This window comes from Sebastes fasciatus, chromosome 1, assembly GCF_043250625.1.
Source record: "Sebastes fasciatus isolate fSebFas1 chromosome 1, fSebFas1.pri, whole genome shotgun sequence".
Classification (NCBI taxonomy): Eukaryota; Metazoa; Chordata; class Actinopteri; order Perciformes; family Sebastidae; genus Sebastes; species Sebastes fasciatus.
Genome location: NC_133795.1, coordinates 36,383,133 through 36,401,837, shown reverse-complemented (window position 1 = coordinate 36,401,837; position 18,705 = coordinate 36,383,133). Strand labels below are relative to the sequence as shown.

The 18,705-nt window shown below is 43.6% G+C and overlaps 2 protein-coding genes and 1 long non-coding RNA gene across 3 annotated transcripts; 1 reads left to right on the top strand and 2 right to left on the bottom strand.

The window, feature by feature from the left end:
- LOC141774443 (tripartite motif-containing protein 16-like) lies at positions 1-1,725 on the top strand. Its single transcript, XM_074647113.1, has one exon. The coding sequence runs from the start codon at positions 12-14 to the stop codon at positions 1,683-1,685; it is 1,674 nt and encodes a 557-aa protein (XP_074503214.1). The 5' UTR covers positions 1-11; the 3' UTR covers positions 1,686-1,725.
- Positions 1,726-5,508: 3,783 nt separating this feature from the next.
- LOC141777280 (ral GTPase-activating protein subunit beta-like) lies at positions 5,509-14,036 on the bottom strand (the record flags this gene model as incomplete). The annotated part of the gene is made up of 16 exons (XM_074651407.1): positions 5,509-5,690; positions 6,894-7,033; positions 7,107-7,161; positions 7,381-7,483; positions 7,569-7,672; positions 8,557-8,673; positions 8,786-8,909; positions 10,704-10,862; positions 10,964-11,149; positions 11,292-11,447; positions 11,545-11,648; positions 11,981-12,147; positions 12,803-12,951; positions 13,432-13,614; positions 13,705-13,838; positions 14,003-14,036. Coding segments are annotated over 16 exons (2,088 nt in total), but the record flags the coding sequence as incomplete, so codon positions are not given.
- LOC141774422 (uncharacterized) lies at positions 14,037-18,475 on the bottom strand. The gene is made up of 4 exons (XR_012595342.1): positions 18,314-18,475; positions 16,709-17,132; positions 15,333-15,394; positions 14,037-14,083 (listed from the first exon to the last, which is right to left on the bottom strand). It is a non-coding gene; the product is annotated as an uncharacterized LOC141774422 (long non-coding RNA).
- Positions 18,476-18,705: the final 230 nt, after the last annotated feature.

The following is an 18,705-nucleotide window of genomic DNA, read 5'->3' as shown; positions in this document are numbered from 1 at the left end:
TGAGAGGTGAAATGGCGCAGAAAGGAGTTCAGCTGGAGAGAGAGTCATTCTCTTGTTCGATCTGTCTGGATCTACTGAAGGATCCGGTGACTACTACCTGTGGACACAGCTACTGCATGAACTGTATTAAAAGCTTCTGGGATGGAGAGGATGAGAAGAAGATCTACAGCTGCCCTCAGTGTAGGCAGACCTTCACACCGAGGCCTGTCCTGCTGAAAAACACCATGTTAGCAGTTTTAGTGGAGGAACTGAAGAAGACTGGACTCCAAGCTGCTCCTGCTGATCACTGCTATGCTGGACCTGAAGATGTGGCCTGTGATGTCTGCACTGGGAGGAAACTGAAAGCCTTCAAGTCCTGTCTGGTGTGTCTGGCCTCTTACTGTGAGAGACACCTCCAGCCTCATTATGACTCAGCTCCGTTCAAGAAACACAAGCTGGTGGAGCCCTCCAAGAAGCTCCAGGAGAACATCTGCTCTCGTCACGACGAGGTGATGAAGATGTTCTGTCGTACTGATCAGCAGTGTATCTGTTATCTCTGCTCTGTGGATGAACATAAAGGCCACGACACCGTCTCAGCTGCAGCAGAAAGGACCGAGAGGCAGAGAGAGCTGGAGGTGAGTCGACTCAACATCCAACAGAGGATCCAGGACAGAGAGAAAGATGTGAAGCTGCTCCAACAGGAGGTGGAGGCTGTCAATCGCTCTGCTGATAAAGCAGTGGAGGACAGTGAGAAGATCTTCACCGAGCTGATCCGTCTCATGGAGAAAAGAAGCTGTGATGTGAAGCAGCAGGTCAGATCCCAGCAGAAAAGTGAAGTGAGTCGAGTCAAAGAGCTTCAGGAGAAGCTGGAGCAGGAGATCACTGAGCTGAAGAGGAGAGACGCTGAGATGAAGCTGCTGTCACACACAGAGGATCACAACCAGTTTCTTCTTAACTACCCCTCACTGTCACCACTCAGTGAATCTACATCCAGCATCAATATCCGTCCTCTGAGCTACTTTGAGGACGTGACGGCGGCTGTGTCAGAAGTCAGAGATAAACTACAGGACGTTCTGAGAGAGAAATGGACAAACGTCTCACAGACAGTGACTGAAGTGGATGTTTTACTGTCACAACCAGAGCCCAAGACCAGAGCTGGATTCTTACAATATTCACGAGAAATCACACTGGATCCAAACACAGCAAACACACAGCTGTTATTATCTGAGGGGAACAGAAAAGCAACATTTATGAAACAACATCAGTCTTATTCTAGTCACCCAGACAGATTCACTGACTATTGTCGTCAGGTCCTGAGTAGAGAGAGTCTGACTGGACGTTGTTACTGGGAGGTGGAGAGGAGAGGGAGAAGAGTTGATGTAGCAGTCGCATACAAGAGTATCAGGAGAGCAGGGGGGGGGAGTGAATGTTACTTTGGATACAATGATAAATCTTGGGCGTTAGATTGTTACCAAAACAGTTATATATTTTTGTACAACAAAGTCCAAACCCCCGTCTCAGGTCCTCCGTCCTCCAGAGTAGGAGTGTACCTGGATCACAGTGCAGGTATTCTGTCCTTCTACAGCGTCTCTGAAACCATGACTCTCCTCCACGGAGTCCAGACCACATTCACTGAGCCTCTCTATGCTGGACTTTGGCTTTATTATTATGATGGAGTCACTGCTGAGTTGTGTAAACTGAAATAGACAGAAGTCATTTAAGGGTTAAATTCAGTGTTTTAACTCTTAAACTTCTCTGGTGTCCATCATTGTTGCTACAGAGCTGATTTGTGTCTGGACCGCAGAGGACCAGCCCTACAAACACTAAAGTGTGTCACTGACTGACTGACTGAGTGATGAAGTTACAGGATTCATCAGCGACTGTTGCAGGTTCCTCATTGGTTGTTGCTCTTTCTAAATGAAAAGCTGGAGAACAGTTCAGTGTTTATGTTTTCTGGGGATTGTGTCAGCGGTTCATTGAATCATTACATCGTGCTGTTGTTGTGCATGTGCTATTGTTTATAGTAGTTTAAGTTACGTTACGTTGTGCTTCGTATTGTGTTACCACCGTGCATTCACACCAAGCAGGAAGCACATTAGCAAGCCACACGTCGCTACTGCGGTATGAACCCAAAATAAACACACTGTGCTGTGATTTAATATCAATAAACGGATCAAAATGATGCCGAAATAACGATAATATGATGTTGATTTGTAAAAAGAGTGAATTCATGCTTTGTCGGGTCTGTCCGCAACACAGCAAGCAAACAACTTTTAAAATGCTTGTTTTCTGAACGGAGTCCGGATCGATCAGTGCCAGGCTATGCTAACATTGTAGCTGCTCCATCAACACTCCATCTAGGAATAAACACGGCAGCAACAACATCAGTGATGACGTCAACTTTGTAAGTATGTATATATTGTTACACACCACTTATATGATGAATGCTTTTGATACACATGCTTTAATAACAAGCTGAAATACTTGTAACCTGCAGACTGTATGTCATGATGATACATTTACACCTTGTATAAAATGTATAATATACTGACTAGTAAATGTCACCATTTACTATTACTGAATGCAATCTGATCATTATAAGTTGTCTTTCAATCAAACATTAAGATATAAGTGGAAAAAACTGTTCATAAAACATGATAGACATGACCACTGATTATTTGTGTAACAATTTAGCCACAAATTCACATTATTTCTATTCTATTGTCACATTCTACCAAAATGGCCGGTGTTGAACAACAAAATATGAATATAAGAAGTGTTTTCAGTCCAAAATGTGTGAGTGTCTTCAGGTGGCTCCTTCCTGTGTCTGTTTCACTGCTCATGATGATCTTTGTTCAACTGAACTGATATTTCTCTGCATGAAAATGTAAACTTCTCTGTGCTCTAAATGTTTGATGAATATTTGTATATATATATATGTATGTGTGTGTGTGTGTGTGTGTGTGTGTGTGTGTGTGTGTGTGTGTGTTGTTGTTGTTTCTCTTCCACTGCACGGGTCTTAAAGGAAGGTCTAGTGATTTATTTCTGATCATAGATATTCTGTTCTCACCACTTTTTGTAAAGATATCTAGAATCACATTTATTTGTTGGGCAGACTAAATGTTGTCGTCCAGATCGACGTACAAACGAGATCCTAAGATGTTTAATGAAACTGTAATTATCATGATCATAATCAATAAGGAAATCATTATTCTCTGTTACATCGCTGAGATTCTGCTCAAACAAACTGATTGTGTGGATGAAAATGAATCTGTACGTGAAATCATTGAACAAGAGTCATTTAGCAGACTTTACTGATGGGATGTGTGAACAAACTGAAGGTTTCTATAATCAATAAACAAGAATGAACTAAGTCTTTGCTTGTCTTTTTTCCAGGGTATCATACAAAGCTGATGGAGTAAATGTGACTAGGAGAGAATAACTGAGGCAGCTTTCCTCCTGAAACACCACAAAGTCCAGTGTTCATGTTTAGAGTCAGTCAGTCTCTGTTTAAAAACAATCTAAAAAAAGATTAAAACTAAAAGGTAACATAACTTATTAGTTGTGACATGAGGATTTTGTTATCATAGTTATTGAACACAATCACAAGTTCATATATTGAATACAAATTCCAACTTCTTTCCCCACATACTGATAGAAGAACGCTCTTTTTCTCCACTTCAGCTCGTATTATTCCTCTGACGATACGCTCAACACTTGTTTCTAGACCGTGTTCAGAACGTTTTATTTCCACTGGGCTTGTTGTCTCCTCTGTATAACCACAGCTGTGGTGCTTTGGTGATTCTCTGAGCAACCTGGAGAGCACACAAACGGGACTATTGTTTGTTCTTCATTCAAACCGTATCATGCAGCTTTAAACACAACAACTGTTGTGGATTTATGGCTTTTTAAACTGTTTTGGATACATGAACGAAACCGTCTTGCCACATGGACTCTACATCTCTTTCTTTACATATTTACATCTCTTTCTTTATGTGCTTTTATTTTGTTCGTTGCAACACATGAGATTGATTTAAAGTGTGTATTGATCAAATCTCTTGGATTTTTGTGTAAGATGCATTACAAGAGCCACAATGAGGTGGATCACCAGACGGCACTGATTACTTCAAGAGTGAAGACAGGTGGAGCTACAGCTGACGGCCTGATTACTGAAGGATGCAATCCTCCAATAGGATGCTTCGTGTGTGTGTGTGTGTGTGTGTGTGTGTGTGTGTGTGTGTGAAAGCTGTATATAAAGTTGTTTCTGACACTCGCGTCTGTTTGACGTTGGTGTCGGCAGAGATGTTGGTTTTTGATTCAGTTTAACACTCTTTGACTAAAGACAACAACATAGAAAGAGTCAAGTCTATGTAGTGTTCTCCTTTTCCAGTTTGTTCAGAGCTCCAAAGCCTCAAACACATATCTGTTGGGGTGAAAGAGCTTCTTCGTTTCATTATCTGAGCAAAGAAAAAAGCCCATGCTTAAAATGCTGTTAGATAACTGGAAGTTTGGGGAATTTCTTCCTACTACTTTTCCTTTTTAACAAATCTACAATAATAGAGAGAATCCTGTAGTTCAGGCTTTTTTTCTCCATAAAACACCAGACTTTGAGAAAACTTAATAACACTTTTTTACCATGATGACTACTGTGGGTTGTCAGGCTGATATATATATATATATATATTTTTATTCTCTCTCTCTCTCTCTCTCTCTCTCTCTCTCTCTCTCTCTCTCTCTCTCTCTCTCTCTCTCTCTCTCTCTCTCTCTCTCTCTCTCTCTCTCTCTCTCTCTCTCTCTCTCTCTCTCTCTCTCTCTCTCTCTCTCTCTCTCTCTCTCTCTCTCTCTCTCTCTCTTTTCAGCAGCGACTTCAACTATTCTGTTTGTCTGAGATTGACAAACAGAAAAAGGACAAACACACAAGCACATTTTTAAATCTGTGAATGGTAAATAAAACATCAGGTTGCCATGGTAACAGTGGAGCTGGTTGTTGGTGTACAGCATAGACTGTATAGATAGATGGACGACGAGTCTCCACTTCCTTGCATTGTAAAATGAAGCCCAAATATCTCGGATATGGGAGCAGCCATCTCACGCTTTTGACATCATTTGGAGCCAGAGTCTGTGCAGTTGTGATCGGGGCGCTGGAGCCGCGATATCCTGGTCGCGCCCACACACCCGACCGACCCAATCACAAGCCGAGCACGGCCGCAGCTTATGATTGGCAATCAAGATGTTTTGGCTTCAATTTTGGGGAGCTGTCATGTCGTCCATCTTTATATACAGTCTATGGTGTACAGTAGGTAGAGGTTATGGGGGGTTGGTCAGAAAGGTCAAAGGTCGGGGGTCAGTCAGAGAGATTAAAGGTCACGGGGGCCGGTTGGAGAGATAAAAGGTCAGGGGTCGGTCAGAGAGGTTAAAGGTCAGGGGTCAGTCAGAGAGGTTAAAGGTCAGGGGGGCCGGTCGGAGAGATAAAAGGTCAGGGGTCAGTCAGAGAGGTTAAAGGTCAGGGGTCAGTCAAAGAGGTTAAAGGTCAGGGGTTCAGGGGTCCTGGAACAGGGCGGAGTAAAAGGCGGGTTCAGAACGGCGGCTGCGGTAGCGAAGGATGATGTCATTGATCATGTGCTTCCTTCTGACATGGGATGGAAGGGCAGAGTCACTCTCTAACCGTCGCCGATGGCAACAGTTGATCACCGTCTCTCTAACCAGGAAACCTGGAGACAGAGAAAGAAACAAGGTCTGTTTCAATCGTGTTTTATTAATGAAAATACATTCGTTAAAGGTTTTTGTCCCACGATGAAGACGAGACTAAACTGACTACTTTAAACAATAACCAACTAAACCTCCAGACTATCGAGGAGATAAAAGACGGACGGTTATTATTTTCATTTATATGTATCATTTAATAATCCAGATTATCTTCATCTGTAGGAGGATAAATACAGCTGACCTTCACAAGATAGCATTATGGTGCAGTGAACAGCAGGATAGTTGGTGCCATCGTCATCCCTCCGAGCTTTAGCATGTAGATCGACTTCATGTCATCCAAATATTCAATGACTGTAGATGTCGTTCACAGTTAAAGAAATCCTCACCCCCAAAATGGTTATTTGTATATTAATTACACGCACCCCGCGTTACCTTGAATTCATGGAGAAAACGTTGCTGTTCTTGCTTGCCTCCACGGTGAACGAAGAATCAAATAACGGACAAAAGTGTGGGGGCCGCGTTTAACATCAGCAAAACTAAATCAAAACATCCGTTTATAAACTCTCACACAATTCGTGCAGTATAATCCAAGTCTCATTTATCTAGTCGCATGCTCACTACTTCACAAATGCATTTATGCCGAAAACGCACAAACAATCTCACGTTTGCACACGCGTGCTACACGTCCCTACGATTATTATTCATGCAGAAGTGTTTTAAATAGTAAGGTTTTAGCAAAGATGCATGTGCTTGGGAAGTAGTGAGCATAAGACTGGATAAATGAGACCTGGATTATACTGAACAAGTTGTGGTTGTAGTTGTCTTCGTTCGCCGTGGAGGCATGTGAGAAAAACTATGTTTTCTTCATGAATTCAAGGTAACGGGGTAAGTATTTGATATACTAATAATCATTTTGGGGTTGAAGTATTCCTTTAAAGGTCTGGGCCCAAATGAAGCAATGAAGGTTTTACTTCCACTCTGGTCTTCCATACCTCTAGTGACCATACCTTTTTGCTCCCTCCAAATTTGGGGGGTCTATTTGCCACCTCTTACAACTTGTCACAATCCAATATCTATTTAGTTATTTTCAAGTCAGGATTTTGGTTAAAGCACACCACTAATATTCCACCTAGTCTACTTCCCTCTGGTATTGATCTCCTCTATGTGGGGACAGACAGACAGACAGACAGACAGTCAGTCAGACATACCCAAAGACCTCTTGCTGACCACACTCCCGCTGACCAATGGGACAACCAAACTGAACTTGCTGGTGGTGTTTCCATGGAAATGGATCCGGTAGAGTCCAGTTTTCAGAGGATGGACAAAGATCAGCTGGACATTTGACGCACTGACAGACAGAGAGACAGTTTTGTCATTAATGAGACTGAAGCAGTTTGTTACAGTGTATTTGGATGTTTCACCTGGTCGGTGTTTCTGCCTTCATCTCTGACAGCAGGTCGGACAGAGGGAAACTCTCTGAAACACAAAGTCACAAATCTGTTCTCACTTCATCACTCCAGAAAACTACGGCTTATTGTCACTCCCCAATCTATTTTGGACTGGTTTATTCTGACCAAACAACTGATCTCATCTGGCTTTGTGCACTCATTTATACTGGTACTAGTTAGAACAATACTAAATTATTATAATTACTAATATAACTACTTATTATAATGTTGATATAAAGTTAGTTACCGATATCCTCGAAGCGTTCGACCCAGACTATCAGGAGTTTGGATTCAGAGGCGACAGATGACAACACAAAACGAAAAGACTTCATGTCTTCAACTGGAGAACTCTGGACAAACAGAAAGCTCAGAGACTGACAGAAATAAAGATAAGTCATAACGACATGAAAAAGCTTTTATTTTGAAGGTCCATACTGTGGGTTGAGGGGCGGAGTCTTGGCTTGGCTCAGAAAGACTCAAGTTGGATGGCAGCTCAGTCGGAGGCTCCGCCTTGTCTGGACTCTTCGACAAATCAGCCGCTTTAAACAAAACAAAAAGAAGAATTTAATAAAGTAAAAAGTACCACCTTTCCTAAATGGTACCACCTCTCCTTATATGATACCACTTTTCCTTATATGGTCATACCTCTCCTTATATGGTCACATGTTTCCTTATATGGTACCACCTCTCATTCTATGGTACTACGTGTCCTTATATGGCACCAACCATAGAAATAGAATAGGAGTAGAACGGACATTGAACTGTTAGTTGTTAGCTTTTATGGTGACAAAAGAACATGCGTCATTGGGGCCGTAAAGTGTGGTCGCAGCTCGTTGGTAGCTTGTCCTTCTCCGAAGCGGCGGGGAGTGAGGCGGAAGGACCGTTGGACTCAGCGCTGCCGCTGGCCACCAGCCCACTGTTGCCTTTCAGCAACTACTAGCTATCTAACTGGCGGACAGCTGACAAGTTAGCTAGCTTGCTAATTCCGCCATACTTTAATACCATACTGGTAACAGAAAATGAGGCGAACAAAGTTGTCACTCACATGGCGATAGAAATGTGCTTTCCTCCACTGAGACAACAGTTTGTGGCTGAAGCATTAAGTCGTTAAATTGTACTCATTTACTCTGGCTCTCTATGCTTTCTAACATGACTTACTACTCCACTGCTGGTTTGAATCGTTATTGCAAAACCACACCTCAGTGAGTCCGCAACTGGCCATTAGTCACTTTGGTCTATACGGAAATGAGCCCGCTACAACGTTGCAATGGCGACAGTACACATAAAAATGGCAGCCGTTCCAACCACCCTACTACATTGGGAATGTCCGTCCTACTCCTATTCTATTTCTATGTCACCACCTCTCCTCATATGGTCAATACAGAAGAGTTTAGTGACTATTATTAGATCATCAGACACTCACTGTATGATGAGGAGGGGACGATGAAGGTGATCTCTGTCAGAGCATTGGCGTACATCAGGACGAACCTCTCACCATTAAACACGCCCCCTCCACTGTCGCCCAGCACAGCAGGGAATTCTGGAAGACAGAAAGCAATCAATCAACGATCAAGACGAACAGAGTGACCTCAGGTAACCTCTGACCTCTGACAGTGTCCTGTTGATGAGAAGTGACCAATCAGAGCACTGACCTGAACTGTTGGTGTTGACCCCGCCCCCCTGTCGTCGCCCCACCTCCACCGGCTGACCAAGAGATGACAGGAAGTCGAGGAAGTGAGACGGGACGCTGCAGCTGGACCCCACGTTCGTCAGGATCTACAAAGAGACGGACTGGTTAAGCCAAGTTCACACTACATAGCTTTCAAAGTGGTGAGATGGCTGTACTGTTCCCACTACACAACTTGCTGTCTTGTAATCGGGAGACTTGAAGTCGTTGTGGTTTTCACACTCCATTTTGTCACGAAAAGAACATTCAGGAAGTGATGTTATCATTGGCACGTGTTCACATAATAGCCTATTTCCACACGTCTTTACTATTTCCCCTATGAAGATCAGTCGCTATGTTTATTCATGCAAACATCCAACATCCTAGGTGCAACAATAACTCTGGTGCGTGTTGCAAATGCTACACATAGCACACACAGTTACAGGTGACCCATCCCACAGGTTTCCCCTCAACCTGTGTCTTGCGCTCTCATTGGTTGTAGCTCCCCGACAGACTCCCCAACATGTCCAGATATTTAGCATGCTAGATATCTGGAAAGTGTCCCCGATGCAGCATCGAGCCTCTCAGCTTGCGTCCTTGAACAGTTCTCACACAGTGCTCGAGCGCCAAACCAATTATTTGCCTCCCATCTGGGGCTTTTTGTCGGGGAGCTCCAAAAACTGTTGGCGAGTGGAAAATCAGGGCTAAAGTCCTGTAGTGTGAACCAGGCATGACGGTGTCCACACGATCCGTACTTCCCCGCTTCCCAGTCATTGTCTATGAAAGCAGCCGTACAATGTATTCTGGTAGTGGGGTGGCTGCTCCTCATTTGCATAAAGTTGAGGTCTAGGCTATTTTATGTAAATCAGGGGCGTCTGTTGAGACTCGCCACTTTTGGAACTCCCGAGAAATGTTTAAACTAACTGTTGTCGATCTAAAATAAAGACAGATTCAGCAATTACAAGGCTTTAATCTTGCATACTGTACGTTTTCAGAAACACATTTCGTTAAACTATTTTCGTAACATAAGAGAAAAAAGTTTCTGAGCCACCATGTTGGTTCCGGGTTGAAAGCTGGGAGCAGCAGCCCACGAGGGAAAGCGTTCGTCCAATCAGGTGCCTAGTGGCAGCCGATCAAGCGTCCGATGCTTGGAAGCGAGGCGGTGCCTCACGTCTGAAAACGCCACTGTGGACACGTACCATAAGAGACAGAGACAGGCCAGAAGGACCACAATACCAACCCAATCAAACCAAACCAAATTATCAACCAACAAAAATAAAACTATGTCACGTATTGGAAGGAAACAAGTAAAACACTATTAAATGTGATCTAAAGAGAGACTTCACATTAGCAAATTATCTGACCACAGTAAAAAATCCTAAATTAAGAAAAGCTTTGACTATGTACAGACTCAGTGAGCACAGCCTAGCTACAGAGAAGGGTCGGCATAGACAGAGCTGGCTGCCAAACGAGAGGCTCTGCTCCCAGTGTAACAGACAAGACGTAGAGTCAGAACTTCATTTCCTCACCTCATGCCCCAAATACCAGGCTCTGAGAAATGAACATTTTCCCAATATAATAAAAATACACCCTGAATTTGAACACCTAACAGACGTAGAGAAACACCCATATTTACTTGGGGAAATACCCAAATGTGAGAGCAACAAAAACAACATCAACACAAACACACTAACAACTTCCACAGTCTCTCTCAAACAAACAAGGGTTAATTGTTTCCTGCTATTTTCTTGATTTTATTAATTTGCACCTTTTTCTTTATAATCTCATTATTTCTTGACGCTTTGACGATATTGTCATTGTTACACTCAGGCCAATAAAGCATATTGAATGATCTCAGCAGCTAACAGACAGACAGACAGGTGAGACAGACAGGTGTATCTGACCTCAGCAGCTGTCCTCTGTCCTGCTCTCATGTAGAACACGAAAGCATAGTCAAAGTTTCTTGACGGCAGCTGGTCCAGACGTCTCAGATCCTCAGAGAGACCTGGAAGGGACGAGTCCAGAGACACCAACTGAGCCGGGACACCGCTGGTACCTGGATTCTACAGAGGACAAGTGAGAGGCAGACAGGTGAGACAGACGGGTGAGGCAACAGACAGATCTAAATGAATCAATGAATCAATCTCTGTCCAGTCCTCAGTACCTTCAGGGTCTCAGGTGTCAGCAGGCCCAGGTGGGACAGGAAGAGTCTCGCCGTCTGGAAGTTGGTAATGGGAGGCGGCGGCCTGCAGGTCTTCATGACGACCGATCGCCCGCTCACCTGCGGCCGAGCCTCGACCCGTCGCTGCCTCTTCAACGCTGCTTGCAGACACTCCAGCTGCTGCTGCACCTGACGGAGGAGGAGGAGGAGTTTGCAGGTGCTAATTCCTTACAGACAGACAGGTAAAGAACACCTGTCTGACTTTAATGTAGCTTCAGAAAGTTCTGTGACATCCAGCAGGATCTGGATCTGGGTTGAACCAGGTTCATACCTCCTCAGTAACGGTCTCGTGCAGAGTTGGAATACTCAGATCTGCTTTAACTGAAGCAACTCTGTCCATGTTTTCAGGAAACAGCTGATGTTTGACACCACATCGTATCCCAGCATCCTCCTGGGCTAAACCGCGCTGTTCTGGGATCAGAGTTTGCTAAAGTAGATCAACAGACAGGAGAGATAAAACACTGATCTCAAGCCTATTATTATGTATTTTATTGTCATTTTTTGTCATTGATGGGAGTGGTCACCTGTGTGTCGGTTCTTCCCTCTCTGGGCTGCAGGTGGAGCTGTAGAGTCCATGTGTGACCTCCTGACGGTCCTCTGATCAGCACTGTGATCGACGGACATGTCGCTGCACACACCATTAGACACATTAGGATTTTATGAACATTAGGATTAGTTGATTGATCGATTAGTTGATCAACAGAAAGTGAATCAAAAGCAACATCAAGAAACAAAAGAGCTGCAAGAGGAAGTTACATCAGCCTCTCAGTTTGTGTCGTCAAATGCTGTTAAACACTTTTGAGTTCATTTAGAGATTATTTTGATTTTGTCATGTGGAAATGTTGGACTGATGATGACAGGGGAAAGGTCAGGGAGCTTTTTGGTTTCATTGTGTTCCTGCTGTATGAGCATCTGTGTTTCCGTCTATATGTGGTTCAGGATCAGTGAGTCAGGACTGACCCTGTTCAGGTCCCTGTGGTTGTTCCAGCATGGCCAGGATCACTGAGCTGTCCACCACAAAATATCTGAACTTCTTCACACTGCTATCACTCATGGTGGAGCCAATCAGAGCGTCCTCATCCAGCAGGCCTCCAAGGAATGGGAAGGCCCCCGAAACCTGCATAACACTGAGATATGAATAAAGATCAGACTGGTGCAGATACTGTTCGGGGTTGGCCCGACTTTAGCCCTGAATCGGTCCCCCCTGACTAGTTTTAGAATCAGGCCGTATCTGGTCTGAATCTAATCTGAATTATGTCTGAATCTGATCTGATCTGATCTGCGCATGGCAACTACAGGTTAAGACAAGGCAACTCAAACCTGCTTCACGTCAGGGAAAGATCATGGTCTCGGTTCAGAAAGAGCCTGTAGTGGCCTGTTCTTTTCCAATCCATGTCTAAATTGCAACAGTCACAGTCACAGATATCGCTGCCTTCATTTCAGCTCATTTATTTTCACATTTTAACATACAAAAAATATCAACGACGTGAGATCAAAGACTGTACCGATGTCCCACTCTACACAAGTAGACACTTAGTCTCACCACCTCCTTCTACCACAGCTGATCATCATTATCATATTAACCAGATATATACACAACTAATTGCACAAACATTATTTCAATAATTCAGCAAACTGTGAAAATATCCTTTGTAACCAACAGGCCAAAGTACCGGATGTGAACTCTGGTCTGATCACTCAAGTGATTAAGGTAGTGGAGATGAAAAACAGCTCTTATTTTAAAACATCTAGTACCTTTACATGTGTGTTTGTTTTGCTCACCAGCTCAGCGTGGCCTCTGCAGCCTCCTTCACCCTCAGAGAGGCCGGGTTCAGTTCTTTCTCCTCTTTACACCTCACTTCCTGTTCCTGTCTGGACTTACTGCCTGAAATCCCCAATTCTACGATCTCCAGGATCTCCAACAAACACTCCTGAAAACAACATAACTGTACATTTAATACACGCAAACCACAGTCCTGTCCCCATTTCTGTTCACCCTCTACACCTCGGACTTCAGCTACAACTCCAAGTCCTGCCACCTGCAGAAGTTCTCCAACAACTCCGCAATGTTGGCTGAAGGACGCTGAGAAAAGGAGCGTTGTGGACTCATGGACTTCATTGAGTGGTGTGAGCAGAAGCACCTGCAGCCTAACACTGGCAAGACGAAGGCGTTGGTGGTGGACTTCAGCAGGTGGAAAAGATCGATGATCGTCTTTGTGGTTGTATCATCAGATCTGCGGCCGCATGTCTTGAACACTCGGGTGAAGAGAGGAGCAGAGCTGTCAACTGATCACCACCTACAGTGCTGGTGAGTGGGATCAGATGGCGGGGGAGGCTGCCAGACAGATCTTGTTAACGCAAACGTATAGTGAGTTAGCCGCCTGGCAGTTTGTCACCTGTCGGTTAGTTACCTGGTGGTCGAGCATGGCGGGGTGTTCAGTTAACCAGACGTTCAGACAGTAGAAAGCAGCAACGATGATGGAGTGCAGATCTCTGGAGTGAAGCGGAGGAGGACGACTGCACTGAAACACGATGTAACAACAAACTGAAGTGACCGCTCGCATCCTCTCACTTTCCTCCACACTAACCTTCACCTGCAGGCCAACAGGAGAGAGTAACGTCATAATAACGTTTACAGTTAATGGTGTGTGTGTGTGTGTGTGTGTGTGTGTGTGTGTGCCCACCTTAGCCAGTCCTCCCAGTACTTCCAGTGCAGACAGACAAACTGCTGAGTCATTCCTCCACTGAGCCGTCAGACGCTGAGTCAGCAGGCGCACAAATTGAACCCACAGGATCGATGCTGCGTCTGACTGAACGGCTGGTTACCATGGCAATGTAAGCACACACACGAACACACACACAGACAGACACACACACACACACACACACACACACACACACACGTAGATTTCCATGACATGACGATCAATGTTATAAAAGTCAGTTAAACTTAACTAAAATCCAATCAGCATAGTTAACTACCGGTTCCTCTGGTCCATCTATTTGCACTGGCCCCCCGATCCATCTGGGTCTACTAGCTCCTCCTTGCTGAGACTCAGTTTCCTGAAAACAAAAGTAGATGAAGTGTTTTGGTTTTTCCTGATAGTAAAAGACAAGGGTAAAGTGAGCATGGCTAACATACCCCCACTCACTGCTTGATCCCTACTAAAGTAGAGCAAAAGGTTTTGCCCTTTTGGAAAAATTTTACAAATTTTGGGCACCCTGGACTTCTAACCCCCAAAAGGCACAACTAGACCACACTGTCAACCATCACACATAATTTGAGGTTCCTAAGTGAAATAGTTTCCGAGTTCTGCTCCGGAAACGAAAGTGTGACACGCAAATGGAGGGAAGGACGGACAGACGGACAGAAGGACAAACACGCTGAGCGGTATATATTAAATTATATTATAATTTTATATTATATTATATATATTTTTACCCCCGACCACATTGTCGCAGGGGTATAGAAACCCAGAGTAACAGTGTAAAGTCCTGTTGGCGACACCTGCAGGCTGATTGTTGGATTTAAGTCAAATTTAGTAGTTTAAAGGTGCTATTGATAACATTCATAACATTCAGCCACTAGATGTCGTATTCTCCCTCTCCCGTTCCATTGCATTCACTTCAAAACAAGTCGTTGTCAGGCACTGACCCTCAATCTCAGTCATTTATCCGTTTTTTCCACACTAACTGATGACCCAGAGGTACCACGTGATACCAACGTTGTTATACTATCGGCTCACAAGCCTTGTTAGAAATGAGAACCGAACGTCAGATATCTTCCACGGAGATAAACAAAACATGAATTTTGGACCCACCAACATTTTTTAAGTGATTCATTCACAATCACAATATTTATTTTTTCATGAAAAGCCATACTTTTCTTCAGCACTTTTCTAAAAGCTCTGGGGATGTATTTTATTTTATTTATTTTTTAATATTCATCTACATAAATATGTTAATAATAAGACCTCATGAATATTATCTGAAGTCCAGGGATTCCATGAACACCACAAACATTACAAGACTGAGTGAAAGACAACAAGACACTGTGCAGTAAAGATCATTAAGAAAATGTGTAATATTAAAACAACAAATCAGAATTTACAATATGACATATAGACGGTTCTTTTTGTTTATGTTCCCTCAAAAGAGGCTGAATAAAACGGTTAACTGTCAACCTGAAAAGTGTTCCTATACTCATTAACATTCAAAATCTGATTTCTGTTATGTAATGATGTTCATCTGATCTGACATATTGTGTGTCAGTCGAGTTTCAGTAGATGTCAATAGATGTGAGTGGACTCACCTGCTGAGTTTGTCCTGCAGCCTCTAACAGAGCCGAGTCCTGAACCAGGTTCAACATGGCCGCTACACAAAACAGAATTCAATCAGGCTGTGTGAACGCGGAGAGTGTAACACAGTAGAGTCTGACAGAATGAAAACAGTAGAGTCTGACAGAGTAACAAACCCACAATGCACTGCTACATGTTTTACAGATAGACACAGAGCACAATTGCTGAAGCCTAGTGGTGGCTGTAGCACTTGCATCTTTCACTCGCCAATAACCTTAAACTTTAAAAATGAAAAAGAAGAATTAAAAAACATAAAGGGTTTCTGAATTATGGGTAGAATGTGTTAAACAGAGGAATATGGTCGCGCACCAACGACAGTGCCGACTGTATTTTTATTGTTACCGTGGTATGGTTTCAAATGTGCACCATTATCCTGTAATGAGTCTGTGTGTATAATACAGTTTGCATTCGTTCTAGGGCTATAGAACGAGTGTTGTAAAGTCAAAAAGTCAAACTTAATTGAAAAAAGATAAATGTTATCATTTCCAAAACTCACAACATGTTTTTATTAAACAAAATATTCTGCTTCAATTCTTATTTGTTGGCATTTAGCCTTTCAAAAACAACATTTCCACTGCCGTCAAAAAACTGTTCAGCTTGCCGGCGCACACGAAGGGAGGCACCACGGACGGAGGATTATCCTGCAGTGAGTTTGTGTATAAAACACGGTAATACAGTTTGCATCTGTTAGTACAGCTTCGAGCTTCCTTTGTGGCTTATAGCGGCCAGTCTAGTCGGTCTAGTGGTCAGTTGATGTGACCGACATTGCTTTCAACTCTAAAGCAAACGCAGGTTTCAGATTTCATTATATAAAATGTACTAGGCTATATAACATCGCTTGTGTTATAGTGGAATTTGGATAAATCAGAAATATGCAGTATATATTATATTTGCAAGGGCCTTAGCTAACTACAGTAGCTTAGCTAACATAGCTAACATTAGCTAACAGCTAACTTCATCATCATCCACCATCATTTTAGTCATCAACTGCACCCCTGGTAGACGTACGGTGCTAAAATAATTCTTTGACATGCTTAAATCTAATGTGTTTAGCTAGCTAAAGGCATTTATTATAGTGTTTCAGCCCTTGGTTGCATATTGTGGCACTGATTGTTTTTCCCCTCCGGTGGGAGTGGTTTTAAACTTTAAGCAGAAATCTATGACTGACCCCGTATTATCTGTGTGTTGGAGATGAATGAGTGACTGAATGAATCAATGAGTGAATGAATGATCAGGATGTGAAACTGACCCAGTATTATCTGTGTGTTGGAGGTGAATGAGTGACTGAATGAATCAATGAGTGAATGAATGATCAGGATGTGAAACTGACCCAGTATTATCTGTGTGTTGGAGGTGTTGGTCTCCGTCTGCAGAGCTCCAATCAGAACACCGATGAGACGGGGCTTCAGAGACAGGAAGCTACCTGCTGTGACATCATCACCACTGAACCGCCCGTCCAATAACACCTGAACACACACACACACACACACACACACACACACACACACACACACACACACACACAGCTGACTGTTACTGTATCTGTGGTTATTAATGGGTGTTCTTACTTCACCTGTGAGGTCCAGGTCAGGTCTGCACAGGTGTGTGTAGGTGTTTAACAGGGTGGATAGAAGCTGACCTCTGATTGGGCAGATCCAAACTGCAGAGGGAGGGGCAGCAGGGACAGCAGGACCAGGATGGAGGCTCGCCTCAAATCCACCGGACTCACAAAACTCTTGAACCTCAACAGCTCTCTGGGCGAGAGACACACACAGACAGAGAGAGATTTACCTGCAGTCACACTTGTCTGTACCTGTAGGAGTAGAGTCAGTGATTGTATGACTACGTCAGGTGTTGGTTACAGCCTTCATGAAGACATTACTGCTGGATGATTCAAAATTTCGCCTCCTTTAGGTTTCAGATATGCAGTTTCAGAAGTAACTAAGTACTAAGTACTTTACTTAAGTACAATTTTAAGATACTAATACTTTACTTGACAATTTCCATTTTCTGCTACTTTATACTACTACTCCACTTCATCTCAGAGGGAAATATTGTACTTTTGATGCTAATAATTTTGTATTTTTTGGTCGCTTTCACAAGCCAACATTTAGTCCGTTTAAACTGTAAACTCTGGCGCGGTTCAAACCCTGGTGCGGTTTGTTTTGGCAGTTGTGAACGCAGTAATCATGCTCTGGTGTGGACCAAAACAACCATGTTTCCACGCAGACCCTAGTGCGGTTTGATGGCAGTGAGAACATACTTCGACCCAATTGCACGAATTGAACTAGGCCTGCACGGTTAGTTGTTGAGATGGACACAGGTAAACAACATGTTAGCATGAGTTGGAGAGGACTGACTTGGACTTCTGCAGAAGTCCGATGTTTGCTTCTGATCTGGGCCGAAGGGAACATACGCAATATGCTAAATAAAGTCCACAAAAAAAGTGACGCTTATAAAGTCATTCGAGATAAACTGGAGGAGAAGGGATTTGTGCGCTCAATAGATCAGTTCAAAGTAAAAGTGAAAAAACTGGTGAAATGAGCTGGTACCCACAGGGTTCTGGGTCCAGCTCAGCCTAAAGAAATAACATGGGACAACGTGAACCCACCATCCTTAGAGAGAGACATGGGGTCCTGTGTGATGTCAGAGGCGGGAGCCCGCTAACCCCTGACTGTAAAAAACTATAGCCTACTACAGTTTGTTTAAATTATGTTTTAGGAAAAACAAACAACAGAATCTGACATTGCTCCTCACAAGAACCTGGTCCAGGTGAGACTCACTGGGCCTCATCAGACCGGATCAGGCTGTGAGGTCAAGAGCAGCAGAACTGTCATTGGTAGTTAAGTATCTGCAGTATAAGTATTGAAAGTAGCAGTGTCTACGGTAGTGATTCTAGTATTCACAGTTACTGTAGTATTTGCAGTACTTGTACCTGTCGAGCAGCACGTTCTCCACAGCTGAGACGAAGGAGGGGAGCAGCAGGTTGACTCCTCTCAGGTCACAGCAGAACAGACATGTGGAGTTCAGCAGGATGGAGGCCAGAACACGGGGACACACCTCCTCCACCTGCAGACCCTGAAGGAGAACCAGGTAGAACCTGAAGGTTGGACAGAGGAGGGGAGAACGCACTTAAGTTTTAAATTGTGTGTGTGCGTGTGTGTGTGTGTGTGTGTGTGTGGGGAGGCAGGCAGTCAGACAGAAACAGACTGTGTGATGTTAAGGGAAATCATTCCATAAGAAGGTGGTATGATAGGAAAAGGCCCTTTGGTCTGCTGGCTTCTTGTAACTCTGGGGACAGAGTAAGTGAGTGTAGTGAGAGTAGTG

What these genes read in the sequence shown, in the direction of transcription:
- LOC141774443 (XM_074647113.1), top strand. Translation starts at nt 12, where the DNA reads ATGGCGCAGAAAGGAGTTCAGCTGGAGAGAGAGTCATTCTCTTGTTCG.